Source organism: Rhinolophus ferrumequinum, chromosome 5, assembly GCF_004115265.2.
Source record: "Rhinolophus ferrumequinum isolate MPI-CBG mRhiFer1 chromosome 5, mRhiFer1_v1.p, whole genome shotgun sequence".
Taxonomy (NCBI): Eukaryota; Metazoa; Chordata; class Mammalia; order Chiroptera; family Rhinolophidae; genus Rhinolophus; species Rhinolophus ferrumequinum.
The window spans coordinates 82,392,996-82,419,732 of NC_046288.1; the positions used below are offsets into that span (position 1 = coordinate 82,392,996).

Consider the following 26,737-nt stretch of genomic DNA (forward strand, 5'->3'; position numbering starts at 1 on the left):
TTCCCAGTGGACGAGAAAGGATGTCCAAGTTCAGACTTTGGCATTCACGTCGTGTGTGGACAAAGAGGAGTGGTGTCTCCTCTTCAAGCCTCGGGCTCCTCCTCTGTGAAGTGGTAGTAGAATTGTGTGCCTCATGCTTTTGTTGTGGTGATTCAATGAGTTTGCAGACGTGCAAATGTTTGGTAAATTGTAATGTGCTGAGTCCATGGAAGGTATGACTTTGAATTTTTTCTCGTTTCACAGATACGCGCTATTTCAAGACTAAGGTGGACCCTCCCCTTTCCTTCAATGTCAAGACTTCTATCCCTACGGAGAGGCCAACCTGGAACACGTGGATGAGGCTGGAAGAAGTGAGTAAAGGTTTGACCTTGTGAACCCAACAGGTGTGGGACACTTCCTATCAGCCAGGAGCTGGCCCACCTCTCATTCCCGAGGCACCTTGTTAGGTAATGAGCCGGTCAAGCTCAGTGAGGTGCAGGGGGAGCAGACACATACCACTGGAGGGACCATGCTCCTATGGAAGAGAAAGGAAAACTAGCATTTACTGAGGATTTTCTGTGAGCCAGGCATCAGGCTTTCACATGCATCTCATCCAAAGCTCATCCCACTCTTCTCCACAAGCAGAATTCAAACTCAGATAATTTTGATAACATATGATTTGGCCCAGATTCTAGACTCAACATTGGCAATCCTAGCTGGTTGGTAATAAGTAAGTCACACAACCTCTCTGAGTCTGTCTGTGACCTCATCTACAAAACAGAAATAAAAATCCCTGCCATGCTTCCTTCAAAGGCTGTCTCGAGACTACAAAGATAATCTTACGAAGCTGTCTTGTAAATGCAAATGCTCTAAACACATATATAGAATTTTATTTTTAATAACACTTTTGCTAATGCTTTATTTTCTTCATGCATAAATGCATAAAATACAAATCAATGACCTCTGGGATTGGTGCATTTCCTGTCAGTATTTCCTATGCAGATATATTTCATACAAGGGAGTTCTGGCTGTATTGTATACCTGGGTTTTTTTTCACGTTATATTCTAGTTATAAAACAATTTCCCATGTGATAAGCATGAATAAGCATAAACTTTATAAATATATCATACCCCATTATGGAATTTCTAATTATTTGACTTAACCATTGAGTGCAAACCTTTTTCCTCTTTTCATTATTTTATATTAGTTTTAGGTGTACAGTAAAGCAGTTAGACAGTTATATAATTTATACAGTGATCCCCCCAATTAGTCGAGTACCCACCTGGCACTATACAGTTATTACAATATTATTGACTGTATTCTCTATGCTGTATTTTGCATCAAGTGAAAACATTTTAAAGGCTTCTGATACATATCGAGACGTTTCTTTCCTCAGAAATTATATCAGTTTATTCACCCAGAAAGCCCTATATGGGAGGGTGCACCTCACAGAACCAAAACTATTACTTTTGTTAATCATTTTTTTAAAGTGATTTCACTGTCCTTTTTAATTTGTACCATATTTATTAGTGAGTGTGAACAGGCTTTTGAATATTTATAGCACATTCTTCCTTGTGCATTATTTTTTCACATTGTTTATCTATTAAGCTTGAGGGTTTCTGGTAAGAAAAGGAAACTATCAATTTTCCCAAACAATGTCATTTACACAGAACACATCCCATGGAGATTAGGAGAGCAAGACGAGAGATGAAATATTGAACACTTCCTCTTTACACGGGCACCAAGCTAAACGTTTTAATCATTCACTCAACAAATTCATTCAAAAAATATGTAGCGTCGAATGCCTGCCATGGACCAGTCACAATTGTGGTCCCTGCTCTCATGAAACTTACATGCTAGTGAGAGGAGATGGTAATAAATAAGTAAATAAAAGATAGATACATAATATGTCAACCAATAAGTGCTTTGAAAAAATAATTCAAGCAGGGTAAGAGAAGTCAGGGAAGGTTTTTCTGAGCAGAGACTAGAATGAATACATGACATGTAATCCTTAAAACAACCTTGCAAGATGAGCATTCGAATCCCCGTTTTAACAGCTCCGTCTTATGAGCTCCGTCCCTGGGGGCCAGTTACTTACCTTCTCGGAGGCCTTATTGCCTTAGCTCTAAAATCTCATAGCTGTTATGATAATACGTGCTGTGCCCGGCACAGAGCCACCATCGATGGAGGACACGTCCTTGGGGACGACTCTTTTAGCCCCAGCACCTAGCAGGGCGCCCTCACACAAGAGGTTCTCAAGGTATACTGGTGAAATGGATGAAATGAACCAAATACATGCTCAGTCATTCTAACCAAATCGGGAAATGTGAATAGCTGTTTAATAGGAAAAGAGACCCAGTCTGACTTCTGGTCGAGTACATGGAACCCTTTTTCAGTCCTTCAAACTTCTCATGTGAATATCTGCTACCATCACCAAGATCTGCCACTGGGACAGCCACACGGGGGGCTGTGTGACGGGGAGGAGGACACTTCAGGGCACTCCTCACCAGAACATGACTCATATTCAGGGAACGGTAAGAATTTTAGAGCAATTGGATCAGCAGCTGAAGACACAAGTTCTGCCCAGTTATAAAGGAGCAGAGAATACTGACCTAAAAAGTTGAACTTTCCTTAAAAATCACTGATTAACGCCCCCTTTATGTGTAAGTTAACTTTCATAGGAAGTGTGAAATAATTCTCATTTGAGTTTTTAAAATAACTATGCCAGAATTTAAGCCTCCATTCTTATTGTTTTATATTCCTCCATGTTATCTTTGTAGCTTTTGTTACCAAAAAAAAAAAAAATGTCTTCCTCTAGCTAGACCACTTTGCCAGTGTAACTGTAATCTTAACATATTAAGTCAAGTGAAATCATGTGAGAAAAAGAATATGAGAGGCAAGAGCACAATTTTGGCCAGGAGGGAAACTGTCTTATAAATTAAATAAGGACTTGGCCTCAATTCAGATAAAGAGGGAGTCTTACTTTCATAATCAATGTTTGAATAATCAAGTTTTTATGGTAAGCAGATTATATTTTTCACTCTAACCTTATTCTCGGGAGTAAATTCTTATAAGTTCTGTGCGTTTATGTTGAGATCAAACTATCTGTGAAATGGATCTTCAGTAATCCTTACAGAGGCCAGTTTTTATCTGGTTGGTTCCCACTGTCTTAATGCACAGCCCATTTTTCCATGTATTGAGCACTTACTGTATACCAAGCACCGTGCTCAGCAGTGGATAGAAAGAGGAGCCAGGGCCCACAGTCTCGTGGATGAGGCCCAACCTGGCAGTTTCGATGTAACAGGAAGTGCTCAGACAGAGGTGTGCCCAGGGTACAGAGAGAGCACCAAGCTCCATCCCTTAGCTCAGCCGGAGGCTTTTGAGAAGACTTCTGAAGGAAGCCATGCAAAGCAGTGTGACACTAGTAACACATGGCATTCTAATCAGTGGTTCTCATCTGGGAGGATTTTGCCGTAGGGGACATTTGGCCATATCTGGAGGCATTTTCGGTTGTCAGGACTGAGGGGAGCAGTGCTACTGACATGTAGTGCATGGGGGACATGGATGCCGCCACGCATACCACAGTGCACAGGCAGCCCCCCCCCAAAGAGTTATCTGGCCCCAACTCTCAATAGTGCCGAAATTGAGAAGCCTGTGTTATAATTAAAACTGTGTCATAATGTGTTGTAATATGTTGTAACTTGGGCCTCTAAGCATGTATGAGTCCTCCAAGCTCTTATTCCTCTTTGTTCCCTCATAATCCAGCATCGTTACAGGTATACAGTAGACACTAATCCATATTTATTTGATAGAAAATGGGAGTGGCCCAGGGGAGGTACAGGAAAGGTCCATTGTCCCAGGATCTTATGTTCACACCATCAGAGGGCACCTACCACTAGGAGACAGGCAAAGAAACTCTCTCAGCAAAAGACCCACCAAAGACAGAGACAAGAGAGATCTCTCCGCTTCCGGGACCAGGATAGCGCTGGGGCATGGACATGGAGAAGCGCATGGAGAGAGACCCCCTCTGCGGGGCAGGCACAGAGGGAAGGCGGAAAGCTGAGGGTGCAGGAAGAACACGGAAAAAACAGTCCAGCAAACCCTGACCCCGCAGGGTCACCCTGGAGGAACTGGAAGCTGACAGTGCAATGAAAGAAGCCATAGCAACGACAAAATCAAAACCACACTCACCTCCTGGCCAGACTGACCCGCAGACGAGTCACACTCTTTCCAGGCATAAATACTGTGGTTCAATGTTCCACAGAGGAAAAGAGGTGGACGTTGAACTTCAGAAGATAAGAGGTAACGGGGTGCAATGACCCCCCTCCCCGTTTCCCTTAGCCACCTCAGCTGGGAGCCATTACAGAGTAACATTAATTCCCTGTCCTAATCAGGGGTCTCTAGCAACATAGGAGATAGATTAGACCTATAGATACGTACACGCCATATGTACATGTAAATAAAACAGTGATTATAGAAGCTAAGTCCCACAGTCTGCCATCTGAGAGCTGGGGACCCAGGAAAGCCAGTGGTGGAAGGGCCAGTCTGAGGCCAAAGGTCTGAGAACCACGAGAGCCGATGATGTAAATCTCAGTCGAGGGCAAGGAGACCCAAGTCCAAGTTCAGTCAGGCAGAGACCAAATCCTTTCCTCGGCCGCGTTCTTTCCACCCCTGGGTGGATTGGATGATGACCCCCACCTTGGGGAGGGCATCGTGCTCTCCTCTGTCTTCTGATTCTAATGCTGATCTCATCTGGAAGCAGACACACCCCGAATTAATGTTTAATCAACTATTGGGCACCCTGTGGCCCTGTCAAGTTGACACATAAAATGAACCATCATAGACCCTGATATTGATGGAGGCTTAAAGGCTTTCAAAGGCTTTGGGCACCATTGTGACATGTCCATCTTCCCCCTCATATCTTGCCGTTGTACTCCCTTGATAGTTCCCCAGGGTCTTTAATAACATTAATATTGACAGTAACCATTATTTAGCTTAAGTTGTGCCACTCTACTGCTCTCCGAGGCACATTTGCGTGGTGTGTCTCAGGTAATCCTCCCGCCCCCATGAGGGATCAGTACTTTTATTACCTCTGTTTCACAGATGAAGAAACTGAGGCTCCAAGGGCTAAGTGGCCTGCAGCATCTCACAGCCAACACGTGATGGAGGTGAAATCCCACCCCAGGCCACCCAGTGAGGCCACACTCTGCTCTGCCTGATCGATGGCTTTCAGGGTTCTTGATCATGTCTAGGGAACAGGACTTTATTGGGGAACAGTGTGTACTTCCAGGACTTTTTTTTCCAAGTCAAGTTGTTGTCCTTTCAGTTTTAGTTGTGGAGGGTGCAGCTCAGCTCCAGGTCCAGTTGCCGTTGCTAGTTGCAGGGGACACAGCCCACCATACCTTGCAGGAGTCGAACCAGCAACCTTGTGGTTGAGAGGACGCGCTCCAATCAACTGAGCCATCCCGGAGCGCAGCAGCAGCTCAGCTCAAGGTGCCGTGTTCAACCATCCCTTGCAGGACTCGAGGAGTTGAACGGGCAACCTTGTGGTTGAGAGCCCACTGGCCCACGTGGGAATAGAACCGGCAGCCTTCGGAGTTAGGAGCATGGAGCTCCAACCGTCTGAGCCACCGGGCCGGCCCTGTCTATTGATCTTCATAGTAACTCAGTGACGTGAATTATTAGGCATTTTACATATCGTAAAGATGAAAAATCAAAGTTACACAGCAACAAGAGACAGGATGGGATCTCAAACCCAAGTCTTTTTCTGCCCAATACAACCAAGGCCACCACTCTTGTCACTGGCACAGCAGCACACATATTTACACATACTAATTGCCAAACATACACATCTGGTGATTTCTAAGAATGAGTCCAGGGGACTTATGCCTTTATCTTGAGAATCTAACCATACAGAGTAGTAGGACGGTAGATGGTATCATATTTTAAGTCACAGTTTAAGAGATAATGGTGCCCCATTATCTTCTACAGGTGGACAAATCCACGCCGAAGGACATCAGAAGCCAACACATCAAAGGTAAAGTCAAGTCACAAAGTGTGACATATAATTCTTTGCTTCCAAAATCTTCTTGCATTTTTGTTTGTGGTCACAGGTTTTCTTAAACAAAGTGATCTACTGAATTATCCTTTGCGAAATAACTAATTTTAGAAAGACTCTCACATATCTTACGCCTTTTTATCACCTTACCTTATTAATGAAGAAATTGATTGTAAAAACTCATTCTGTGTTGTGCAATTTCAAAAGGAAATTGTTCTAAAACATATGGATTACATTAAATATATAACTAAGTTATTTCTCTACGCACACCCCCAGTAAAATCACAAAAATATAGAAATCTAATTTTAACACGTTGATTAATTAACATGAAAACAGATTTTAAAGCTTTAGGCAAAGCAACTCAATTTGGAGATGAAGATACAGGTAGGAGGCAAAAAGGAAATAATCAATTTTAGTGGTGCTAGAAGCACAAACAGAGGACAGCCAAAGAAATTTAATTGGATCGTATCCATTATCGCTTCTCTCATTATTTTCCCATGTGCCCCCATCTTCTCTTTCAATGTGAATTTGGAAAAGATGGCAACCCTATGATTTACATGTCCCAGTAATATAAATATATCAAAATCACCTTTGATGTTCCTAATGCTATGTCCTATAACATATTACTAGCACTGCATTTTCTTTAATGGGAAAGTGTAACAGTCCTAACAGGAACAGATGTCACACTTCAATTAGGATAATTTAAGGAAATTTATTCACAAAGGAACCATTTACTAAGGACTGTGGGGAGTAGGGGAAGAAGGGATGGTCATAACTGGAGATAAAAGCAGTGGTTCTAGGACCCCCTGGGCACAAAGGGATGAGAGGACAGTTGCTGAAACCAGAAGGAGCTCACCACCTTCAGAGGAGCAGTGACCATTGGCCGAGGGACACCACCAGCCCAAGTGGACCTCACAAGGTAGAAGCCACAGGAATATATGCCCAACCTCCCTCTGAGCTCCTCCTGGGATGTGCCAATGGCTGCATCCAACCAGAAACCAGAGGACAGGACAGGCCATATGTGGTCCATCCTGGTGGGTCCCCCAGATTGGAGAGTGGGATGGAAAGGAGGAGGGTGGGCCTGGAAAAGCAAAGAAGAGACACCCCAACAGGAAACACAGTGGAAAGAGCAATGAGAATAGCTAAAACCCAAGCTCTGCCATTCCCTAGCTGTGTGACCTTAAGTAAGTCACCTACCCCATCTGAGTCATAATTTCCTCTTTAAAATTTGAAGTGAGTAGGGCTCTTATGACTATTCAGTTCAGTCGCATTAGTGAAGGCAAGAAGGATGCTGCAAGCTAGAAACAATAGTGTTCCCTCGTACATCTGTCCTCTCCAACCTGCACAGCTTCACACACCCCTATCTTCCGTCCAGGCCGATCCTAAACCCCCCAAAAGCAGGGGAGCTTTCATATCAGTGCCTCTTTAGTCCTCAAATGTAGCAATGACTTTAATGTACACAACACTTGGTTGAGAGTTCTTCTCCGTTAACTGATGTGCTTTACCCCTTAGAAACACCAGATGAATTACGTAGGGAAAGTGTTTTCATGCCTTTTGACAGAGAGATGCCAGACCAGACCACAACTGCGTGATATACAAATGTCCTAGGTCATAATAGGACGCTCATAGGTGTTTCCTGAGAAATGCATTCTGGGAGGAAACCAGACAGGAAATGGACTTCGTAATTCCCCTTTTATTTTACAGTTCACTGTAGACATCCACCTTTACTTCTTTGATTGCAGAAGCTTCTTTGGCTATTATTCTACCTATTGATATGTCTGTTAAACTATTAAGACAGTTCAGATCCCAATTTCTATGTGTGTTTGGGGTGGGGGGTTCCCCCCCACCACCAGCTGGTGTCCTACACATCAGCTACACTCCCACACTACCTACCCAGAGATAACCTCAGATTCCACAGGTGAAGGGCTCAGTCCTACAAGACTGCCCCCGCCCCCCACCCCCTCCACTTCAGATGCCAGTCTCAATTCCCGACTGTCACCCTTGCTTCTGACCAACTGGCTTTAGATTGGAGGTTTCCACAACACCTTCCTTGGGTTCAATTAGTTTGCTAGAGCAGCTCACAGAACTCAGAGAAACATTTTACCTACAAGATTACCAGTTTATTATAAAAGGCTATAACTGAGGAACAGCCAGCCAAAGAGACGTATCGGGCACAGTGTGGGGGAAGAGTGTGGAGCTTCCAGGCTTCCTGCATCTCCAGGTGTTCACCAGCCCGGAAGCTCTCCAAACCCATCCTCTGGGCTTTTCAGCGAGGCTTCGTTATACAGACAAGCTTGATTAAATCATTGACCGGTGCCTGAACTCCCTCTCCAGAGCCTCCTCCCCTTCAACCGTCAGTTGGACTGAAAGTTCCAACCTTCTAATCAGGGTACACAAGCAAGCAACCCCCAACCTTAGGTGTGGTCGAAAACTCACCTCATTCACATAACAAAAGACACGTTTATTGCTCTCCTCACTTAGGGAATTCCTAGGGATTTAAGAGTTCTGTGCCAGAAACAGGGACAAAGACCAAACATACACATATATTTCTTATTATAAATCACAATATCACAATTATCCATCCATATATTTATATATACTACATCTCATCTCACAAAGATACTGGAGTAGTTCACAAAATATTGCATAGTAAAATAGAAGAAAATTAAAATAATCACAGGAAAAAAATCTAGATAGACTATATGACAAAGATTCAAGATCCTCAGGCACACATCACTACATGCTATTAAAATTAAGATATTAATTTGCCTCTGAGCTTCCCAGTAGTCTAAGCAAAAAGGGGATCATGCTTCTTTATGCGATATTAATTGCCCATAACCAAAAAAGCAAACCAACTCCTCAAGGGGAGCAACAAAGACATATTTTTCAGAGTTAGTGCTGTCAATTTTATAGGGGGTGTTGGCTGATATATGGGTTCCATGGCTACAAAAATATGACTATTTTTTAAAAGTAGACCTCAGTGTAAACTGAGGCCATAACTACAGAGGGGACCTCAGTGAAAGCAAGTCTCATAGATGTTTAGGCTTGTAGGGGAAGGGGGAGGTTGTATGGAAATTTTCAGTAAGAATTATTTTCTTTACATCTTCCTACACTTCCATAATTGATGGTTCTCCATTACCACCCAGGTCTCTAAGGTACTATTTTCAACAGAAAAGAAGTTGAAAGGGGGGAAATTAATATGAATGCCCCCGGTTTTAGGATCAGGCATCTTGCTGAAAAATGTTTAAATGATTTATGTGTTTATTACAAACTTCTGTGTTTTTGATGCAAACAGATTCTCAGATAATTTATTCATTCTCACAAAATGTCATAGAAAAAACATATTGGGTGGTTCGGTAATGGCAGAATTTTATGGTGGTATTTTTCATCAAGTTGAGCAGTTATAGATTTATGTTAATGTACATTTCATGTCATTTTTCTTGCAATCATATTCTGACATTATCTGAAAACCATCAGATTTCAAGAACTTATCTTCCCTGAAGCTTGACTTTATTTTCATTCCTAAAAATGAATAAAAGTTTTACTTGGGGGCAAAGTATATGAGTAGTATAACTTGTTTGTGATGAACCACTAGCATTAACCACAGATTCAGGAGAAATCGTCTTTTCAGATAGAACAGCTATAATATTCAAATGTAGTGAGGCTTATCTTCTTAATGCTGAGAATAAAGGAGGCTAAAATGAATTTCTCTTTGCCGTAAACCAAGCACAAACTCTAAACCAATTTCCTCTGCAGTGACAAGCATACGATATACAAGAATGAATTTATAACGGAATACAATGAAGTATCCAAGAAAAAAGAGAATTATACAGAGTGACTGAACATGTACATCCAGAAACACAAGCTCGGTTGAAAAGAAGCAAAATAGAATTCCTCATAATGCCATCAAAAGACCTTTCTTCTAGTAGGCTGTTTTGATGAATTTAGATGCCAAAGAAATTAGAATCAGAGATGACATTAAATTTCACCTCGTTCAACTCCCTCCCTCATGTTATGTAAGGTCTAGCAAGAGAAGTGGCTTGCTCAAGGTCACCAAGCAAATCGTCAGACCCAAGAACCCAGTGTTTTGTCAACAAGGGCAATGTTTCCAGAGTTTTACTGTGTGTGCTAGTATCTCAAATGTATTCTGCTAACTCCCTCTCCTATTCTCTGATAGCTCACTTATCTGCAGGAGAAAAGGTTCAGAAGACGTGAATTGATGGGTGATACTGCCCCCTAGTGGCAGAAAAAAGCAACACAAAACATCTTTCAAATGATGGAATTTGGCATCTTACACATTATATCCCTAACACAAGTAACAAGCCTGAGGCCACAGAGATGATCAGAAATAAATTTAAGGTTACTCACCTACCACTTTAGATTCAAATTTATTCGCAACACAACCCAGGGCTCAAAAGCAACAGAGGTATTGATACAATCAATATTCAGTTCAAAGTTAATGTTATAAATTTTGTGAAATCACTCGTTAATGAGACTACAGGGCAGTGTTTTGTTTCACCACTACACAGAGAAAATAATAAAGCTCATAGAAAAGGAAAGGCATCTGGTAGCTACTTGGTGTCGCAAATATGTTTTCCAACAGAGAAATATAAAGTAGCCACAAATAGAGTTAAAAACAAGGCAGTTACAACACTGTATGATAACTGCCAGGGTAGAAAGTCACTTTACACATTTTTAAGTTTAAAATAACTTTGTGCCAGGACACTGAGTCACAAAGGACCTTGGACCATGGGGAGCCCACAGTCGGGTCAGCTCTGTATTAAGTGTGTGGGAACTCAAAAAAGTGCAGGAAGCCTTTGCAGAGCAAGGGACATTGGAGTGAGGTGTGGGATGGTGACCTCGGGAGAAGTTAAGCATTATTTCTGATGCTCAGATGTGGCTAAAATGTGGTTATATGACGGTTAGACTTGGGGACAAGGCGCCTTGGGTTCAAACCCCAACTGTATCCCTTTCCAAATATGAAATCTACAAGTCTCTTCTGTCTCCAAGTTCAGCTTTCCATCTCTATCAAATGGAGGTGACAGCACCTGCATCACGAGGGACTTGTCTGTTTTAAAGGTGATAACCACAAAAATCGATAGCCGTATTGATGCATGGTGGACCCTCGGCAAAGGGACACTGAACTAAGATTCCCAGAATTCCTCCTTCTCTTTTACCATCTGCCATTCTCCCAACACTGGAACGTCTTCCTGACCCTCACTGTAGGCTGAAATCATCTCATGCTCTACCTAGTTTGGTATTTACCATACAAAATAAATCTGTTCCAGGTAAATATTAAAATAGGCTAGACTCCTCATTCACAAAACCGCCATTTATTAGACATTGTTTTCCCTATGGCAAATGCACAGCACTATGTCGAGCACTTGGTGAATGCATAGCAGATATTTATTAAATTAACTCTGAAACATAGCTCATTTTAATAGCCTGTTAGATAAGCATTGCCAGGAGTCACAGGACCACCCAGAGACAAGCCTGTGGCCCTCAGTCACACAGTCCCATAAGGTGGGGACCTATGAAGGGGCGAGTCAAGTAGCCTGGGTTGCCTCTGGCCTCATCTCTGCTCTGCTTTTAAATTTAGGCAAATCATATTCCCTCACTGGGCCTTAAGAGCCGACCCGTAGAAATACAGTGGGATGCAATGATCTAGCATTTTGCGAATCCGTGCATATGGTTCATATATACAAATCTGCTCACCCCACTGCTATCTCATCCCCCCTTCGGTCTTAGTCCTTCACTATACCCTGAGTACCCAGCTTTCCTCCATTCCCTGAGACACCCAGGCCAGCGGAAAAGACATGTCCTGTCCCCCAGCTTGTTTTGGAAAGATGTTTCTACCCCATAGCCCTCTCTCACCCCAGCATGAAGCTGCTGGAGTACACGTTCCAGTACAGGATCCAAAAAACTGTACTTTCTGGCCTTCCTTGAAGAGCTGTTAAAGCAGGTGGGCCCCTTCCACATCCTTGACTTTGCCTAACTTAATCCTCCGCCCTCAACCCAGAGACCTGTGTCAGCAATTTGTTGCTGGCATTAGTTTCTGAAAGTTCAACAGACTTGGAGAGTTTTCTCAAATGGGCCTTGCCAAATATACATTAGGCACTTGGGCCATAAGTTGCTTTATTACTCTTCCATAATCGGTCATCAGGACACACAATCCTGATGGCTCCCTTTCCAATATCGTGAAACTCTCAGATATAATAAATACTGTGACAGAGGCCAAGTTTGATACAATTTTGTCCCGAGTCTATTTCTCTAATTACAGAATAGTACACTGATGGTCTGTGTCTGAAAGTGTGGATTTTCATGATCATATTTCATAGTTAAAGGGCATCGCATATATTTAACACAAATTCAATGGTAGCTAAGTGAAAAACAAGGATTATTTTATTTAATTCTGACCGTCCAAGGAACTACGCTTTGTCACCTGCATTTTACAGACATGGAAACTAAAGCTCAGATGTTAAAATAACTTGTCCAAAGTTAGTAAGTGACAGAGGTGACATCAGAGCCCAACTTGAAAGACTACAAGGATCCCATTTGTAACTGCTTTGTTGCGCCATGGTCCCTTCTATCAGGGAATAAGTTCTCGTATCTGACAGTATGTACTCTTCCAAACATTTAAATCACAGATAAGGACGCAAAGCTCAGAGAAGCCAAACAGTTTGTGTTAAGTCAAGTCGGTCATCTCATTAGTAGTAGCGCCAAAGACACAGCACAATCAGTGGTAAATGGTTAACGACTGGATCTCTGAAAACAATGTGTAGGAACAACTTTGGAGGACTGATGCTATTCAACTTCAAAGCTCACTGTAAATCTGTCGTAATCAAGACAGTGGCAGTGGGGGGCAGCACGATGGCTCAGTTGGTTAGAGCGGGAGCTCTGAACAACAGGGCTGCCAGTGCGATTCCCACATGGGCCAGTGAGCTGCTCCCTCCACAACTAGACTGAAGACAACGAGCTGCCGCTGAGCTGCCAGAGGGGCAGCTGGATGGCTCAGCTGCTAGAGCGCAAGCTCTCAGCAAGAACGTTGCTGGTTCAATTCCCGCCTGGGATGGTGGGCTGCACCCCCTGCAACTAAAGATTGAGAACGGCAACTGGACTTGGAGCTGAGCTGCGTCCTCCACAACTAGATTGCTGGACAATGACTTGGAGCTGATGGGCCCTGGAGAAACACACTGTCACCCCCAACACTGCCCAATAAAATTGAAAAAAAAAAAAAAGACAGTGGCAGTGGAAGAATAGACAAATAAATCAATGGAACGGAATAGAGACCAGAAATAGACCCACACTAATCTTTGACAAACAAGTAAAGGCAATAAATGGAACAAAGAGAGTCTTTTCAACAAATGCTGCTGGAACAATTGGACATTCACATGCAAAAATAAATAAATCTAGGCACGGGCCTTATACAGCCTTTACAAAAATTAACTCAAAATGGAACATAGCCTTAAATGAAAAATCAAAACTCTGAAACTCCTAGAAGATAACATAGGAGGAAACCCAGATGATCTTGGCTATGGTGATGACATTGTAGATATAACACCAAAGATACAATCCATGAAAGAAATAACTGATAAACTGGACTTCATTAAAATGAAAACTGCTCTGTGAAAAACAACATCAAGTGGATTAGACGACAGACCACAGACTGGGAGAAAGTATTTCCAAAAGACACATCTGATAAAGGACTCTTGTCCAAAATATATAAAGAACTTTTAAAACTCAACCATAAGAAAACATATAACCTGTTAAAAAAAAAAAGGGGGGGGCGTGGTATCAAAGACCTTAACAGATACCTCACCAAAGAAGCTACACAGATGGGAAATAAGCATATGAAAAGAGGCTCCACGGCTTAGGTCATCAGGGAAATGCAAATGGAAACAACCATGAGATACCACTACACACCTGTCGGAACAGCCAAAACATCAGAACACTGACAACACCAAATGCTGGTGAGGACCTGGAGCAGCTCCCATTTCCTCAGCTTTCCTCTTTTCACAATGGAACAGCACGATACACAGACACAACACACTTTTCAATTTAATCTGCTTTTCAAATTTAATTTACATTTTCTGCATCACTTTCTTAAGTCTAGACAAGCAGCAAAACCATAAATCAAACCCTGATTTGTAGCATTTGCCAGTTGCCACGGTTATAAATACGCCTACCATGGCAGACTTCAAGCCACCAATATGACTGTTGAACACGACGTTGGGAAGATACACCATTTCATAGTGTTTCCACCATAGACACAACAGAGGTAAATAACTTCAGCAGCAAAGACAATAGTAAGATGCAGTGGAATTAGGAAGTCATGAGTTTTGAACATGCGTTACCTTTGTTTTTGATATAACTCAAGTGTACGTTTATATAATTTTCTTCAAATAATGACTGTATTGAATGACTGCATTTCAAAATTCCTTAAAATGTAACAGTCAGGCCTTGTAAGCCAGTACAAGCTGCTCCGACACGCCAGAAACTGACCTCACAAGACTTTCTTCTTCTCCGGGAGGTTTTGCTTTAACTTCACAGATCCCTGTGAGGTAGAAAATTTCTTTGTGGTTTCCTCCTAATAAGTTATAGAGGTAATGGCCAAACTGGGTCCAACAGATACTACAGTCATGCTGTGCTCACCTCACTACATGACCTCCCAAGAAGCAATAAATTTTGCAGCTAAAGTGAAATCTGGCTGCAGACTGAAGAGTAAATGACACTGTGGTCAGACGGTGTAATTACACATACGGCCACCAGATGGCAAGCATGCCGGCCTCCTCCTAGTGGAAGGGCTTTACTGAATTTCAAGATGGCCAGCAAGAACAAATATTTGGGTCTTGCTGTGTGACAGACAGGAAACTTTCCATAGCATTTAAGAATATCTGTGTACTTCATCAGGAAGGTAGATTGCCATTTTCCCTCTGATTTTCCGTTAAACAACACTAGCAACAGTGGGTACGCAATAAAAGCCATGACATGAAGTCATTTCTTCCACACATAAATTCCCATGAAGTATGAGTAACTATTCCTCACTTTTCCAGAAGAGAAAACTTAGTCAGTCCTCAATCCATTTGTTTATTTCATAAGTATTTATTGAGCACCTGCTATGATCCTGCCCATATCAAGATTCAAACTCAAGAGACCCAGCTCCAATCTTATCCTCTTCCATTATCCCAAATACCTGAGGGGTTCTTATTTTATTAAACAAGCCCTCCCCACAGAGAAATCTGGCTGGATTTTGTCTGAATTATCATCAAAGCTATATGATAGTATGACATGTGGCTTCACCTGTTTGGTCCAGTTTCCTCACTTGTGGAGTGAGTCCCTGATATTCATCTCTACCTCTTAGTTTATAGGAGTTCTAAGCGATGAGTCAGAGAAGCGTGATGGCATAAATGACTGCTAGTAGACATACTGACATAGCTGAAACCCTCAGGGAGTTTTGCTGCTGTTGCTGATAATACCTCACACAAAATCTTCAAGTGGGGGGAATACTAAACGATGCCTGAGAAAACCCTACGTTATAATGAAGACACAGGACACATGGACCACGTACCAAAAAGACGCAGCCTGGTTAAGGCACAGTTCTTACCACAGCCCACAAAACCAGTGTGATCTGGGGACTCCCCACCTCCACCACCACGTCCCCCTGTCCTGTGCTCATCTCACTTCAGGGCCTTTGCACCTGCTGTTTCCTGTCAGGAACACTCTTGCCCAGATATTCACATGGTGTGCTCCCTCATTTTCCTCTGTTCTCATCACCTATCCAGAGACGCCTACTGGGAATCTGTGTAAAAAAGTAGTCCCACCCGTCCCCCCCATCTCTCACCTCCATGCCCCTTCTATCTCCCTCACCCTGTTTCATCTTTCTTTGTAGCCCTTGTCATCACCTGTCATCATATACTTTTGTTTGTTTGCTTTCTATCTCTTGCCACTGAAACATAAGTTACCTGTGAATAGCAGCTTTCTTGGGGGCAGAGGGGGTGGCATTGTATTCCCCAACAACTGAATCAACAAATATATTAAAAATGAATCCATGCCTGACACATGCTATGTGCTCAATAAGAAGTCAATGAATAAAAGGAAGATAGATGTCCTTTTCTAAACTCACAGTCACTGAAGCAAATGAGATAGATATCTCTATAACAATAAATGGAATGTTCCTATTGAATCCCAGACACTCCGTCTCCTTATTGAATTTTTTTTCCAGTGAATTGAATTGATCCCCAATAGATGTAGTGGTAGCTATGAAGGAAGCGTCTTGGAAAGCCAATATCTAGCTCCACAGGGAAAGTCATCAGCATGAACAGCCAGACAGCCCCCAGGGAGCTCTGAACATGAAGCCAATGCACAATACAACGAGAGAAGTTAATTTTATGTTTCCTAATTTCATGCCTTAAGAACGCATCATGTGGGCTAAGCTTTTTGGTAATATCATTAAAATAGCCAAAGATAGAGCATTAACTAGATCGCTGCTGTTGTTGAAATCCATCCCGGGTCATATTTTGTGTTTTTACAACGCCAAGAACATTTACAATTCCGTTTGCCATCAGTATTTGAAATCATCAGAGAAGTCTATCCTAGCTATTTAAAAAGTGTTTTCCAAAACAAAAACAGAACAGGGAAGATGGTAATTTTGTTCAATGAAGTAGTTATTTCAGACCTGGAAGACCTGTAAAACTCATCCAGACCAGTATATATTGTGTTGGGTTAGGTTGGGTTGGGTTGGGCTATATTGTGTTCTTTTGGGCCAGGTGGACCTTTCCCCAAAAAGAATCTTAAGAGGAGATCCAATGGGAAGTAGATGAAGTGGAGACCCCCTCCCCCAATGATATAGGGTGATGAGCCAGAATCAGCCCCCCACAGCCCCCAGAGTCCTCAGGAGTCCCCAGGGGGAGCCCAAGGGGCTCTTCAGAGCATAGTTAAAAACCACAGATTTAGTCCAACCTTGTCTCACAAATAAGAAGACGAGGCTCAGCGTGTAGTCACCCAGCCAGTTCTCAGTTGAGGTGTAAGTCTCCAGTAATAGGAGACAAACATTATCTCGTTGACTCCTCCCTATAAAGCAACATTTATTAACATCACACACATTTTTGTAGATAAGCAAGCACTACCTCCTCAAAGAGGCTTTTTCTGACACCCCAAACTTAAGTCCCCTGTATCTTCCTTTAGTACCATGCTCTTCTCTCCTTGAAATTCTCATCACATTTTAAATAATGTGCCCAATGCCTGTCTGCCAACTTAGGTATAAACCTGTGGCAACAGAGACCGTGTCTCTCACCTTCCCAATCTGTCCCCAGGACCTAGAACTTGGTCTGTAGACAGAATAACTGTGGCCACTTAAGGGGAAGGATCGTGTCACATTTGTCTTTAATCCGCAGTACCTGGTATTATGCTTAGTTCAGAGTAGCATCTCAATGATTGTCTGACTTCTATTGAATTGTGGAAATAAAACTACCTAGAAGTCAGGAAAATCTTTTCCTGGCCTCATTCAGGCTTTTCTAGTGTTGGGTAGTCTTGAGCCATTGTCCTACCTGGTTTGTCCTTAGTTTTGCTATCTATAAAATAAAGGAGTTATATTCTGGGGTCTTCGAAAACCCTTCCGTCTGGAAAATATTGTAATGCTATTTCCCTCCGCTTAGAAATGTCCAGTTAGGTGTTTGGCCGGAACTTGAATTAATGAGATGACTGTGTATAAAAGAACGCTAATTCTGATGAAGACTTGGTGGGGAAGAGGGGATTACAGGCCTTACAAGCATACCATGAAATCTTGTTCTGCCATTTACACCTGGGTGGCTGGAAGCCATTTGATCTCCCCAGGCCTCAGTTTCTTCATTACCAGAACAAAGGTGAGGATTGAATGAGATCACAGAACTAAAGTATTTAGCTTGGTGCCAGGTACTTAATTAGATATTAACAAGTGTTAATTGACGTTATCATTGACATTATTCAAATGGAATGATTTCCATTCGGACATATGTAAAAATAAATTGGTGACATTTTCCATAAACTCACTGCTGTTCCCTCTTGTGTTTTAGGAAACAAACCCACCAAAGGGAACAAGGTAAGAGGAGTTATTAAAACGCATTTGTTACCTACTCCTTATTTTAGAAGCACAGGAATGTGGACAATGGGAAGGCTTAAAAATACGTTGAAAAATATACTATCTCCTGGAAAGTTTGGTTGGGATTTGTCATTTCTGCTTGTCAACCAAGAAAATGTTAACCATTAGCTCTGCTCAAAGAACAATAAGTTTAATTTCTAATTTCTCTTTCCTTTTACAGACTCCTTTACCAACTCCTCGGTAAGACACTTAAAATATTTTGTTTTGCTCTGTATTTAATTAGTTCCAGAATTTGAAAAGCTCCAGAATTTTTAAAAAAAGAGAATCAAAAATTTGACATTGAAAAATTAATCTGAGTTGGCCAATGAACAAGATTAAACAGGCCTTCATTCATCCATTCAATCATTCATTCATTCAGAGTCATCTATTCAATACACCTCGATGCATCATTTTGTGATCCACGTATTACTTCCCTGTTCCTTTCGATTTCTCTTCCTTCTTGTCCAAAAATCTTCCAGATCGGACTGGCACTGGGAAACGCTGCCAAGGGACTTGTAAAGGACACATTTATATAAGTACCTACACAGACAAATATATTTATATATAGATACGGAGATGGGAGCAACAGACTTGATTTCTTAGTCTGAGTGAGTTGGCCTCGCTGGGGCCCTGTGAGTACTTCCGTCATAACACTCACTACCCTCGCTGGTCATCTTCTCATCGCTGCTCTCGCTGCCCTCCTAGAGGGAAGTATGTGAGCCAAGGACTGTGTCTTTTTCCTCTGCATCTCCAGTGTCTACCACTAGTGCCTGATACACTTTATAAATGAGTGAATGGTGACGAAGTAGGTGAGTGAGGCATTCACTGACTTTCAAACATTTTCCTGTTTCTTGGTGGAGTTTAAACAGCTCAGGTCTTCCGCTCTGGGATAAATGAAGGCTGTTATATTTTGTCCCCAGGCACTCCTAAAACTCCACAGGGGGCACACTGAGGAACCAAAGACACCCTGGAGAAAATTAAGTCAGAAAACAGAACCAAACCAGAGAGCACGTTGCAAGGAAGTACATTTAGGTGCCTTAGAAAAATGACTCCTCTGACATTCGAGGCTGCCTGAAATGGGTCGGGCAGACCTACAAAGTATCGACACCCAAAAACTGACATTTCCAACCCAAAGCTGGGGTCACTGAGGGCAGGGCTGTGTGAATTCTGGGTCTGCGGGGCCACCTGTGCAGCAAACGTTCTCCATGTCTCCCTATGACTCTTCACACAGGCCACCTGTCTCTCTTCCAAAGAAGTACCAGCCCTTGCCCCCCGAGCCGGAGAGCAGCAGGCCAGCGTCCCCTCAGAGGCATACCTTACCCGAAGTGCAGAGAGGGGCCAGGTAAGAGGTGTGCTATTGCTGCTCATGAAACGACCAGGGAAGTTGGTGGGCTGGGGACACCCCAACCTGTCACCTCTCAGAACAGATTCCCTAATGATGTAGGGAAGAGGCCATTATACCTCGAGGGAAAATAGTCTTAGAAACTTGTCGTTTGAGTCTTTCTGGGAAATACAGCTTCTTTGTAGTAAAATGAGTTATTGAAAGAATGGCTCACTTGAGACCTGAATTAGTTATTAAAGAAAATATTAAATGACAGAATGGAATCTGGACTTTTTATGTAAAAACCAAAAGGTAGTTCAGACGATTCAAGGGCTAGTATCGGTCCCCAGCTTCCCATCAGCCAGGCTGGAGGAATAGAACCACACATGAAAACCGATTTGTCAAAAACCATTATTGCCTTTTAGACAAATAAATATTACAAAACCAACCCTCTGGTATTAAGTGCTGATGACGCAGCCCTACTCCCAAACATATCAGGCATTTAGCAGCCAGCTCCAATTACAAAATGTGACAAACAGGAATGTGCATACTTTTTCCCAAGAGTGTTTGAATTGCCTTATTTTAGAAGTCAGAATAGAGATTAGTGTTTCCCTCTTGTTCCTATCACAAAGAATGAATGATGCTTTCTTACTGCAAGCTTCATTCAGTCAGCAGGTTGGGGCACAAGACATTATTTAGTTAGTAATCCTTTCTCCTGGATACAAACACTCTAGCATATCAGGCATATCTTGAGCTTCTGTGGAAAATCCATTCATCACTGATGCTGACGGATGTTAGAACGCCATTTCTCCCTCTTGATTTTTTGGTGAATATCTCCTCAACTTCCCGACCTTCACAGCCCCAAACAACATGGGTCTTCCAGGCTGCAAACCCACTCCCCCGCCCCCGCCCCCGCTCTCTCCTCCTGCCGTGTCTCCTGTCAAAGTGCCCAGCTTGAAGTTTAGGTTCTCCTTCTTATGAACTGGCAGACTTGGGGCAGGGGTCTTCAACTGGGGCGACTTTGCCCCCAGGGGAGTTAGCAGTGTCTCAAGACATTCTGGCTGTGACAACTTTGTCGGGGGGAGATGCCACCGGCTTCTAGTGGGAAGAGGCCAGAGTTGCTGCTAACCACCGTACAGCACAGGATGGCCCCCCAATAAAGAATAATGAGGCCTAAAAGCTCTATGGTACAAAGGTTGAGAAACCCAGCCTCTGGGCAAATTGCTAACCTTCTGTGAGCCCAAGGTTTGTCTCAGCAGTAGAGTAAGGATGCTAATAGCAGCTACGTCCTACCTCACGGGCTAAAGTGAGAATTAAATAAGGTGACTCCTGTGAAGCACTTAACACTGCCTGCCCAGCATGTGTTTCTAACCAGCGTTTATTGCATTTTTATTACCTTGAGCCCTTTTCTATCGGTGCCTTTGCCATCTCACATAATACATTTGGCTACAAGTCTGCCCCTTCCACCCCAAAAGGAGGGATTGCCTCGTGTCAGTATGCATATTGCCTGGCAGGTAGAAGTTTGATAAATAGGATAAATACACATTTCCTTCTGCAGCTTCCGAAGGGCGGAGCCAGACTCGGAGTCACCAAATTTTCAGACTGAGACTGAGAGGCACCAACCGTAACAGACCATCAAACCCACAAAGTGGTGTCATCTGAACTGGAAATGTAAAATGCATCCCCCGTAAAACTCCTGAGCACGGAGGCTAATATGTTAACAATAGATCAAAATTCAGAAAAGTGAGGAAGTAGGAAATGGGAAGAGTAAGATGTCCAAGGTGACGAGTTTGTTTAGTGTGGAGAAGATGCTTTTATCTTTCCGGGGCTTCGTGCTGGAAAGAACAATATGTTGGGAGCCAACAGACCCAGGTCTGGGTCCCAGTTGAGCCGCTTCTGGCTGGGTAAGAAAATAACACTTCTGAGACCCATTTTTCTTATTTGTAAAAAGAAAATAACCGCCCCCATGTGACAAAATGTGGTGTGGAGGTACGTATGTAATTGTTCTCAACTGCCTAGGAAAGAAAAGAAAAACACACCGCATGTCCCACCTGCACCCATCAGAATTAGACACCCATAACCCTATTTTTTCCGGGAATAGAAGCTGTAAATGCGAGGGCAGTGTCTCATTCTGGCTTTACATTAAAATAATCAGGAAAGCGTTTGAAAGAGTACTATTCCCCATATCTGTTGTAAATGCTCTGAGAGGTGAGACATGGCATCCCTGTTTCTAAAGCTCCCCAGGTCAAGCTGATGAGCAGCCAGGGCTGAGAGCCCAGAGGGAACAGGGTTCTTCTAGGAACATGTCTGTCACTAAAGCCTGGAGGAAGGTCCCCCGGACCTTCCCTATCTGCGCCCTTGCCCTGAGGTCTGAAACAATGCTTCCTCGAGACAGGTCAGTCCCTCCAGACCGTCTGGGTCATGCCCGTCTATTGTGCAGCTGTCTAGCAGAGGTTTTGGAGTCTTCAGAAGTTCGCATTTTGTTTTTCTAGGGCTTTTGCCATTATAGTTCACCTTTGTTTAATCATTGTTAGGTGTGATGAGTACCGTGCTGGATCTCTTCACCATAAACACCTCCAGAGGGTAATTCCATTTTGTCCCATTGAATCCTTCCAGTGGCCAACACAGGATGGTTTTCTAAGGCTTGGAAGGGAACAGTGCCCAGCCTATTGGATGGCACACAGTAGGTCCCTGGGAAAAATCACTCCCCTACCCACTGGGCACATAATGTTACTAAGATTCCAAGACGTTAGGTGGGTTGGTTTGTTATAGGGCTGGTAGACGACTATTGAGAGGCCAAAACCTGAAGCCCCTGGAAATGCCACCATGAAGAAGAAAGTTTTGCTTTAAGAAGAGAGCTTTCAAATTCACTTGTAGTTGGGCCCCATATAGGCAGTCAGATGGCTGTCACGGCTGACTCATGTCACATGTAAGCAAGCTCTGGAGGCAGTTGCTAGGCTCACCTTTTCTGAAAACAGAAGGAGACCTGAGCCACTTCCACCAAAGCAGGACAAACAGTGCTGCTCCCAGCCTAACAGCTGCTCCACGGGCACTGTGAGATGAACTGCCCCCCGCTTCCCCCCAAAGCGAGGCTGTGATTTACATCAGGCACTCACCTGAGTCTGAGGGAGGCAGCCTGGGAGCTGCAGCTGCCGCCCTTTGCAATTGCTCTGCTCTCCCTGGGGGGTGGTGGTGCTGTTGGTATTTCAGCTCCATTTGTGTCCACCCCCACCCCCCACCCCCATCATTCTTCTTTCTTTTAAAGCTAAGTCTTGGCTTCACAAAACAATTACTGAGTGGAAGCTCTTCAGATAAGGAAAATGCCATTTAGATCATTCATTGACAGCTTAAAGCTAGAAGAGGACTTTGAAATTCCGGGACAGTTGGTTAGACGTGCTCAACCACTAATAGACCATTACCGTGATTTTTGCTATATCCATGTACTTGATATTTTTTGCTCAGCTCATTTTTTTTCCACTTAAATAAATTGACATAAAAGGGAAGCATCTCGCCAGAAGTAACTGCAACACAGACAGTTTCAGACCAAAACTTTGAGACTGGGGACTTTTCTCTGTGTTCAAAGGGAAGAGAAGTAAATGTTAGGGTGGCTAGGATCCGCAAACCACCACACTGACACTCTCTGGGACTTGATCAGAAAGAGACTAAAAAGGGAAGGATTGTCCAGCTCTGCATCCATTCTAGTTTCAGTACCATGCATGACACACGTGCCAGATGAAGTCACCCTGGGTAACCCTAAGAGTCACTGACATTTGCTAAGCTCCAGCTATGCATGGGGCTCACTTTGGGGTCTTTTGGGTGCATTAATTCAGCCCCACAACAACACTGCAGGAAGCAGTGTTACACTCCGCAGTGACCTGATGAGGTCACAGAAATGCAGACAGCTCCTGATAGTTAAGAAACAAAACAGCCATTTGCCTCACCATGGTTTTCCCTTTTCAACCAGCGATGCTGGCACCACGTCAGTTCAAGCCATCTCAGTAGCAAAAATGTATTCTGATGATTTAGGAAGTGAAAAAATAATCTTTATAGATAGTGAGAAACCATGGTCCTTTAAAAGAGAGAATGTATGGATTATGAAGAAGATATACAAATTCTCATTTATAAATGGAAACTATTGATTTTAGAGCGTGAACTTAATGACTATAATTTTACAAGATGTTGCTTTAGGGGGACACTGGGCGAAGGGCGCATGGGATCCCTCTGCTCTATTATTTCTTACATCTGCCTGAGACCGACACTTATCTCAGAATACAAAGCTCACTCTAAAAATGTTAAAAGTGTTCCACAGATGTAAGGTGTTATTTTATCCCAAGTAGCTTTCACATACATTTTTTCGTGAGAACCTTAATCGACCCTCTTTGTTACCGTGGATTTACCCATTTTCCAGATGGGAAAACTAATCTTCAAAGAGGAAATGTCACTTATCGAGAGGGACAGAGCTCACGGATGATACAGTGAAGATTCAGATCCAATTCACTTAAAACTGAGCCAAGAACTAAGGGAGGGTCCAAAAGGGCTATTTTTATAGTTAAATGTATGATACTCAGATACACACTGAGCACCTATGTGCTCAGGAAAGGACGTGGGAAAGCGTATTCTGTGTAGTCAGTGACCACATCTTACTGATCATCTCCAGAGCCAGAATGTGGGAAAACAAGCATTGAAAGACGCTCTCCAAGAGGCAATGTGATGCTATTGGCGGGGAGGCCAGAGTCCCGCCCTGCTCTGCCACTCTCTGACTTTGTGCAGTCCCTCTGTCTTCATATGAAGAGACCCCTCCCCGAAAGCCAGAAGCTTTCATGTTACAGGCGAGCGAAGCAACTAACTCGTGGGGTCTTGTCGACAGGGCCACTCCAATGCCCAAAGGTGGTCGCTGTGCCCAGAAGGGCCTTCTCACAGTCACTGGGGTTCACTTAACAATCCAATATTTCAAGTCATCAGCTCCACAGCCTTGCTTTCCTGAAGCCTCACATTTCCATTTATAAAGTATATTGCTCTATTTCTAGATCTCATGATTTTTATCTAAACAGCAAGACCATTGTTCTGTTCGTCACATTAGAGAGGTTAAGAAATCTTAGACAAAAAGACTTATTTACAAACTCAGTTAAATCTCCTTAAACATTTGAAATGCCTTGATACATTTCACTTGCTTGATTTTTAACTATTTCTAATGCTGACAGAGCAAGTTTAAGCCCTAACAAACAAAACTTTCTTTAACAATTAATTTTTGTAAATCTAACCAAGTAAATGCATAAATACAGAAAAATTCAAGTTCCCTTAAACAATTCAAACTCTTTGTAAATGGTGTCAAACATAGCTTGACTCTTGAAACTTAACATGACAAGACTAAAATCAATTATACACTTTAAATTGAAGCCACATGGCCCATTTGTCCTAAGATGCCAGAGACTCTTAAACACAGAAAACACTGAGATTAGCCTCAATTTAACCCTCAAATAATTACTACTATGGGTGTTTGTTCTATTTTATTACTTTTAATCATATTTCTTTTACCTTCTCACTTGTCCCATTAAATGGGGGAGGCAGGGTGCAGACGTACTATCTCAGATGGGCTGATGACACAGGTTAAAAATATGGGACCTCGGTGTGGATACCTATTAGAGATCTGAGACCAGACACAGCATCTGAAGGCTGTATGCCTCTGGATCATGTCACCTGATGCAGACAGAACTTTATAACTAGATCACCAGCCTTCAGCCGAGATTGGTGTCACAGCCTTAATCTGCCCGTACTTCCAGGCTTTTCCCCGACAGCCCCGGGTAGACAGAATGTGTGTGTCACCCCCACTCCCTTCCCAGTGTCCTCATCTGACTTTGAGCACATTCTAACAACAGTTCCCCTGAATGCCCAACGTTTTCACTCTTATCTTTACCGATTCTGTAATAGCAATAACCCTCTAAGATGAATATCCTTGTGGCCGTTTTGCAGATGAGAAAAATGAGGGTTAGAGACACTGATTTAATCATCGATACAAACGAAAGATTTGGAGTTTCTTCTGAGATCTGTCCAATGTCCGTATTAACAGATTCTCAGAGGAATTCTTTCCTGACGACTCAGTTTCGTGTTTTTCCTGTCTCAAATCTCCTGTCACTGTTAGCATCCTTTGTCTCACATATACCTCCTTAGGATCCTGCTGTACCTGCTAACTTCTTATTTAAAACCCTTTACACTTCCGCAAAGCAAAAAACTAAGAGCTTTAAAATCAAGGTAATGATAGCAGGTCTGACTGTGCTAATGAAACTTGACAAGGAAAATCTACTGTCAGAAACCATGTTATTTAAATTATCCTAAAATGAGAAGCAAGTTTATCCATGTCCTTTCTGTCACCACCTTTTATGTTGGCTCATCACTTCTTTTTTCTTATAATAGAAAATTATGAGAAAAATAACCTGGCCTAAGTTTTATAGAATGGTGATAAACATCACACTGGACCATGGGCTGTTAATTTGGCAATAAAAACAAATCAACGGGTTTTAAAGGCTCGGCCTGATTTTATTTTGATCATTATGAACTGTATTTTATGTAATGCTGTATTTCTTTTCCCTGCAGACAGATAAGCTTAAAGAACTTGGGTGAGGTAAGTTGAAACTTTGTCCTAGGAAACAAAGAAGGGAATTCTTTTGTGCATTAAGCTTCTGCCATGGAGAAGATACTATTTGCTTCAGATACTCTATCCCACTTAATTATCAGAATAGCTATGTTCATTATGTATTATTAGCCCTGTTTTAAAGGTGAGAAAATTAAAGCAAAACAAGTTAAGATCCAGATTTTAAACCAAGATCCTATTGGGCCTCCATATTCAGGGTTTACTGGTACAATGGAGAGAAGAGCAGCCCAGTTCCCACAGAAGGCAAAGTGTCCACCCACGGCTTGCAATCCCCAGCATCGCAGAGATAAAATGTGGGAAACTGTATTATACCTTGCTATTTGTTCTTCAAAGAAAGACAGGACTGCAAAGTAGGACAAATAGAAGATACAGAGTCACACAGGCCTAGCTTTGAATCCTGTTCCGGCATCTGTGACTTCTGTGAACGCTGGCAGATGTCCCCACCCCCCTTTCCTTCCCCGTTTCTGTTTCCCCAGCCATAACATAGAGAAGGGTATGCTCAACTCTGCAAACTCGTGCTAAAGTCCGTCAGTCAGTCAAAGTAAACACCTAAATGACCAGGCGAGAAGTAGAAGCTCAATAAATGGCATGAAAGTCAGGCAAGATGGAGCTAT

The 26,737-nt window shown here is 42.7% G+C and overlaps 1 protein-coding gene across 2 annotated transcripts in view; it reads left to right on the plus strand.

Annotated features, from left to right (window-relative positions):
• The window catches only part of CLNK (cytokine dependent hematopoietic cell linker), a 157,686-nt gene that overhangs the window by 107,245 nt on the left and 23,704 nt on the right, over nucleotides 1-26,737 (plus strand). For both annotated transcript variants that reach the window (XM_033105433.1, XM_033105434.1), the window contains exons 7-12: nucleotides 244-350; nucleotides 5,972-6,017; nucleotides 18,089-18,114; nucleotides 18,335-18,354; nucleotides 19,385-19,495; nucleotides 26,066-26,093. In XM_033105433.1, coding sequence (XP_032961324.1) covers nucleotides 244-350; nucleotides 5,972-6,017; nucleotides 18,089-18,114; nucleotides 18,335-18,354; nucleotides 19,385-19,495; nucleotides 26,066-26,093 — 338 coding nt within the window. The remainder of the gene's footprint in view (nucleotides 1-243; nucleotides 351-5,971; nucleotides 6,018-18,088; nucleotides 18,115-18,334; nucleotides 18,355-19,384; nucleotides 19,496-26,065; nucleotides 26,094-26,737) is intronic.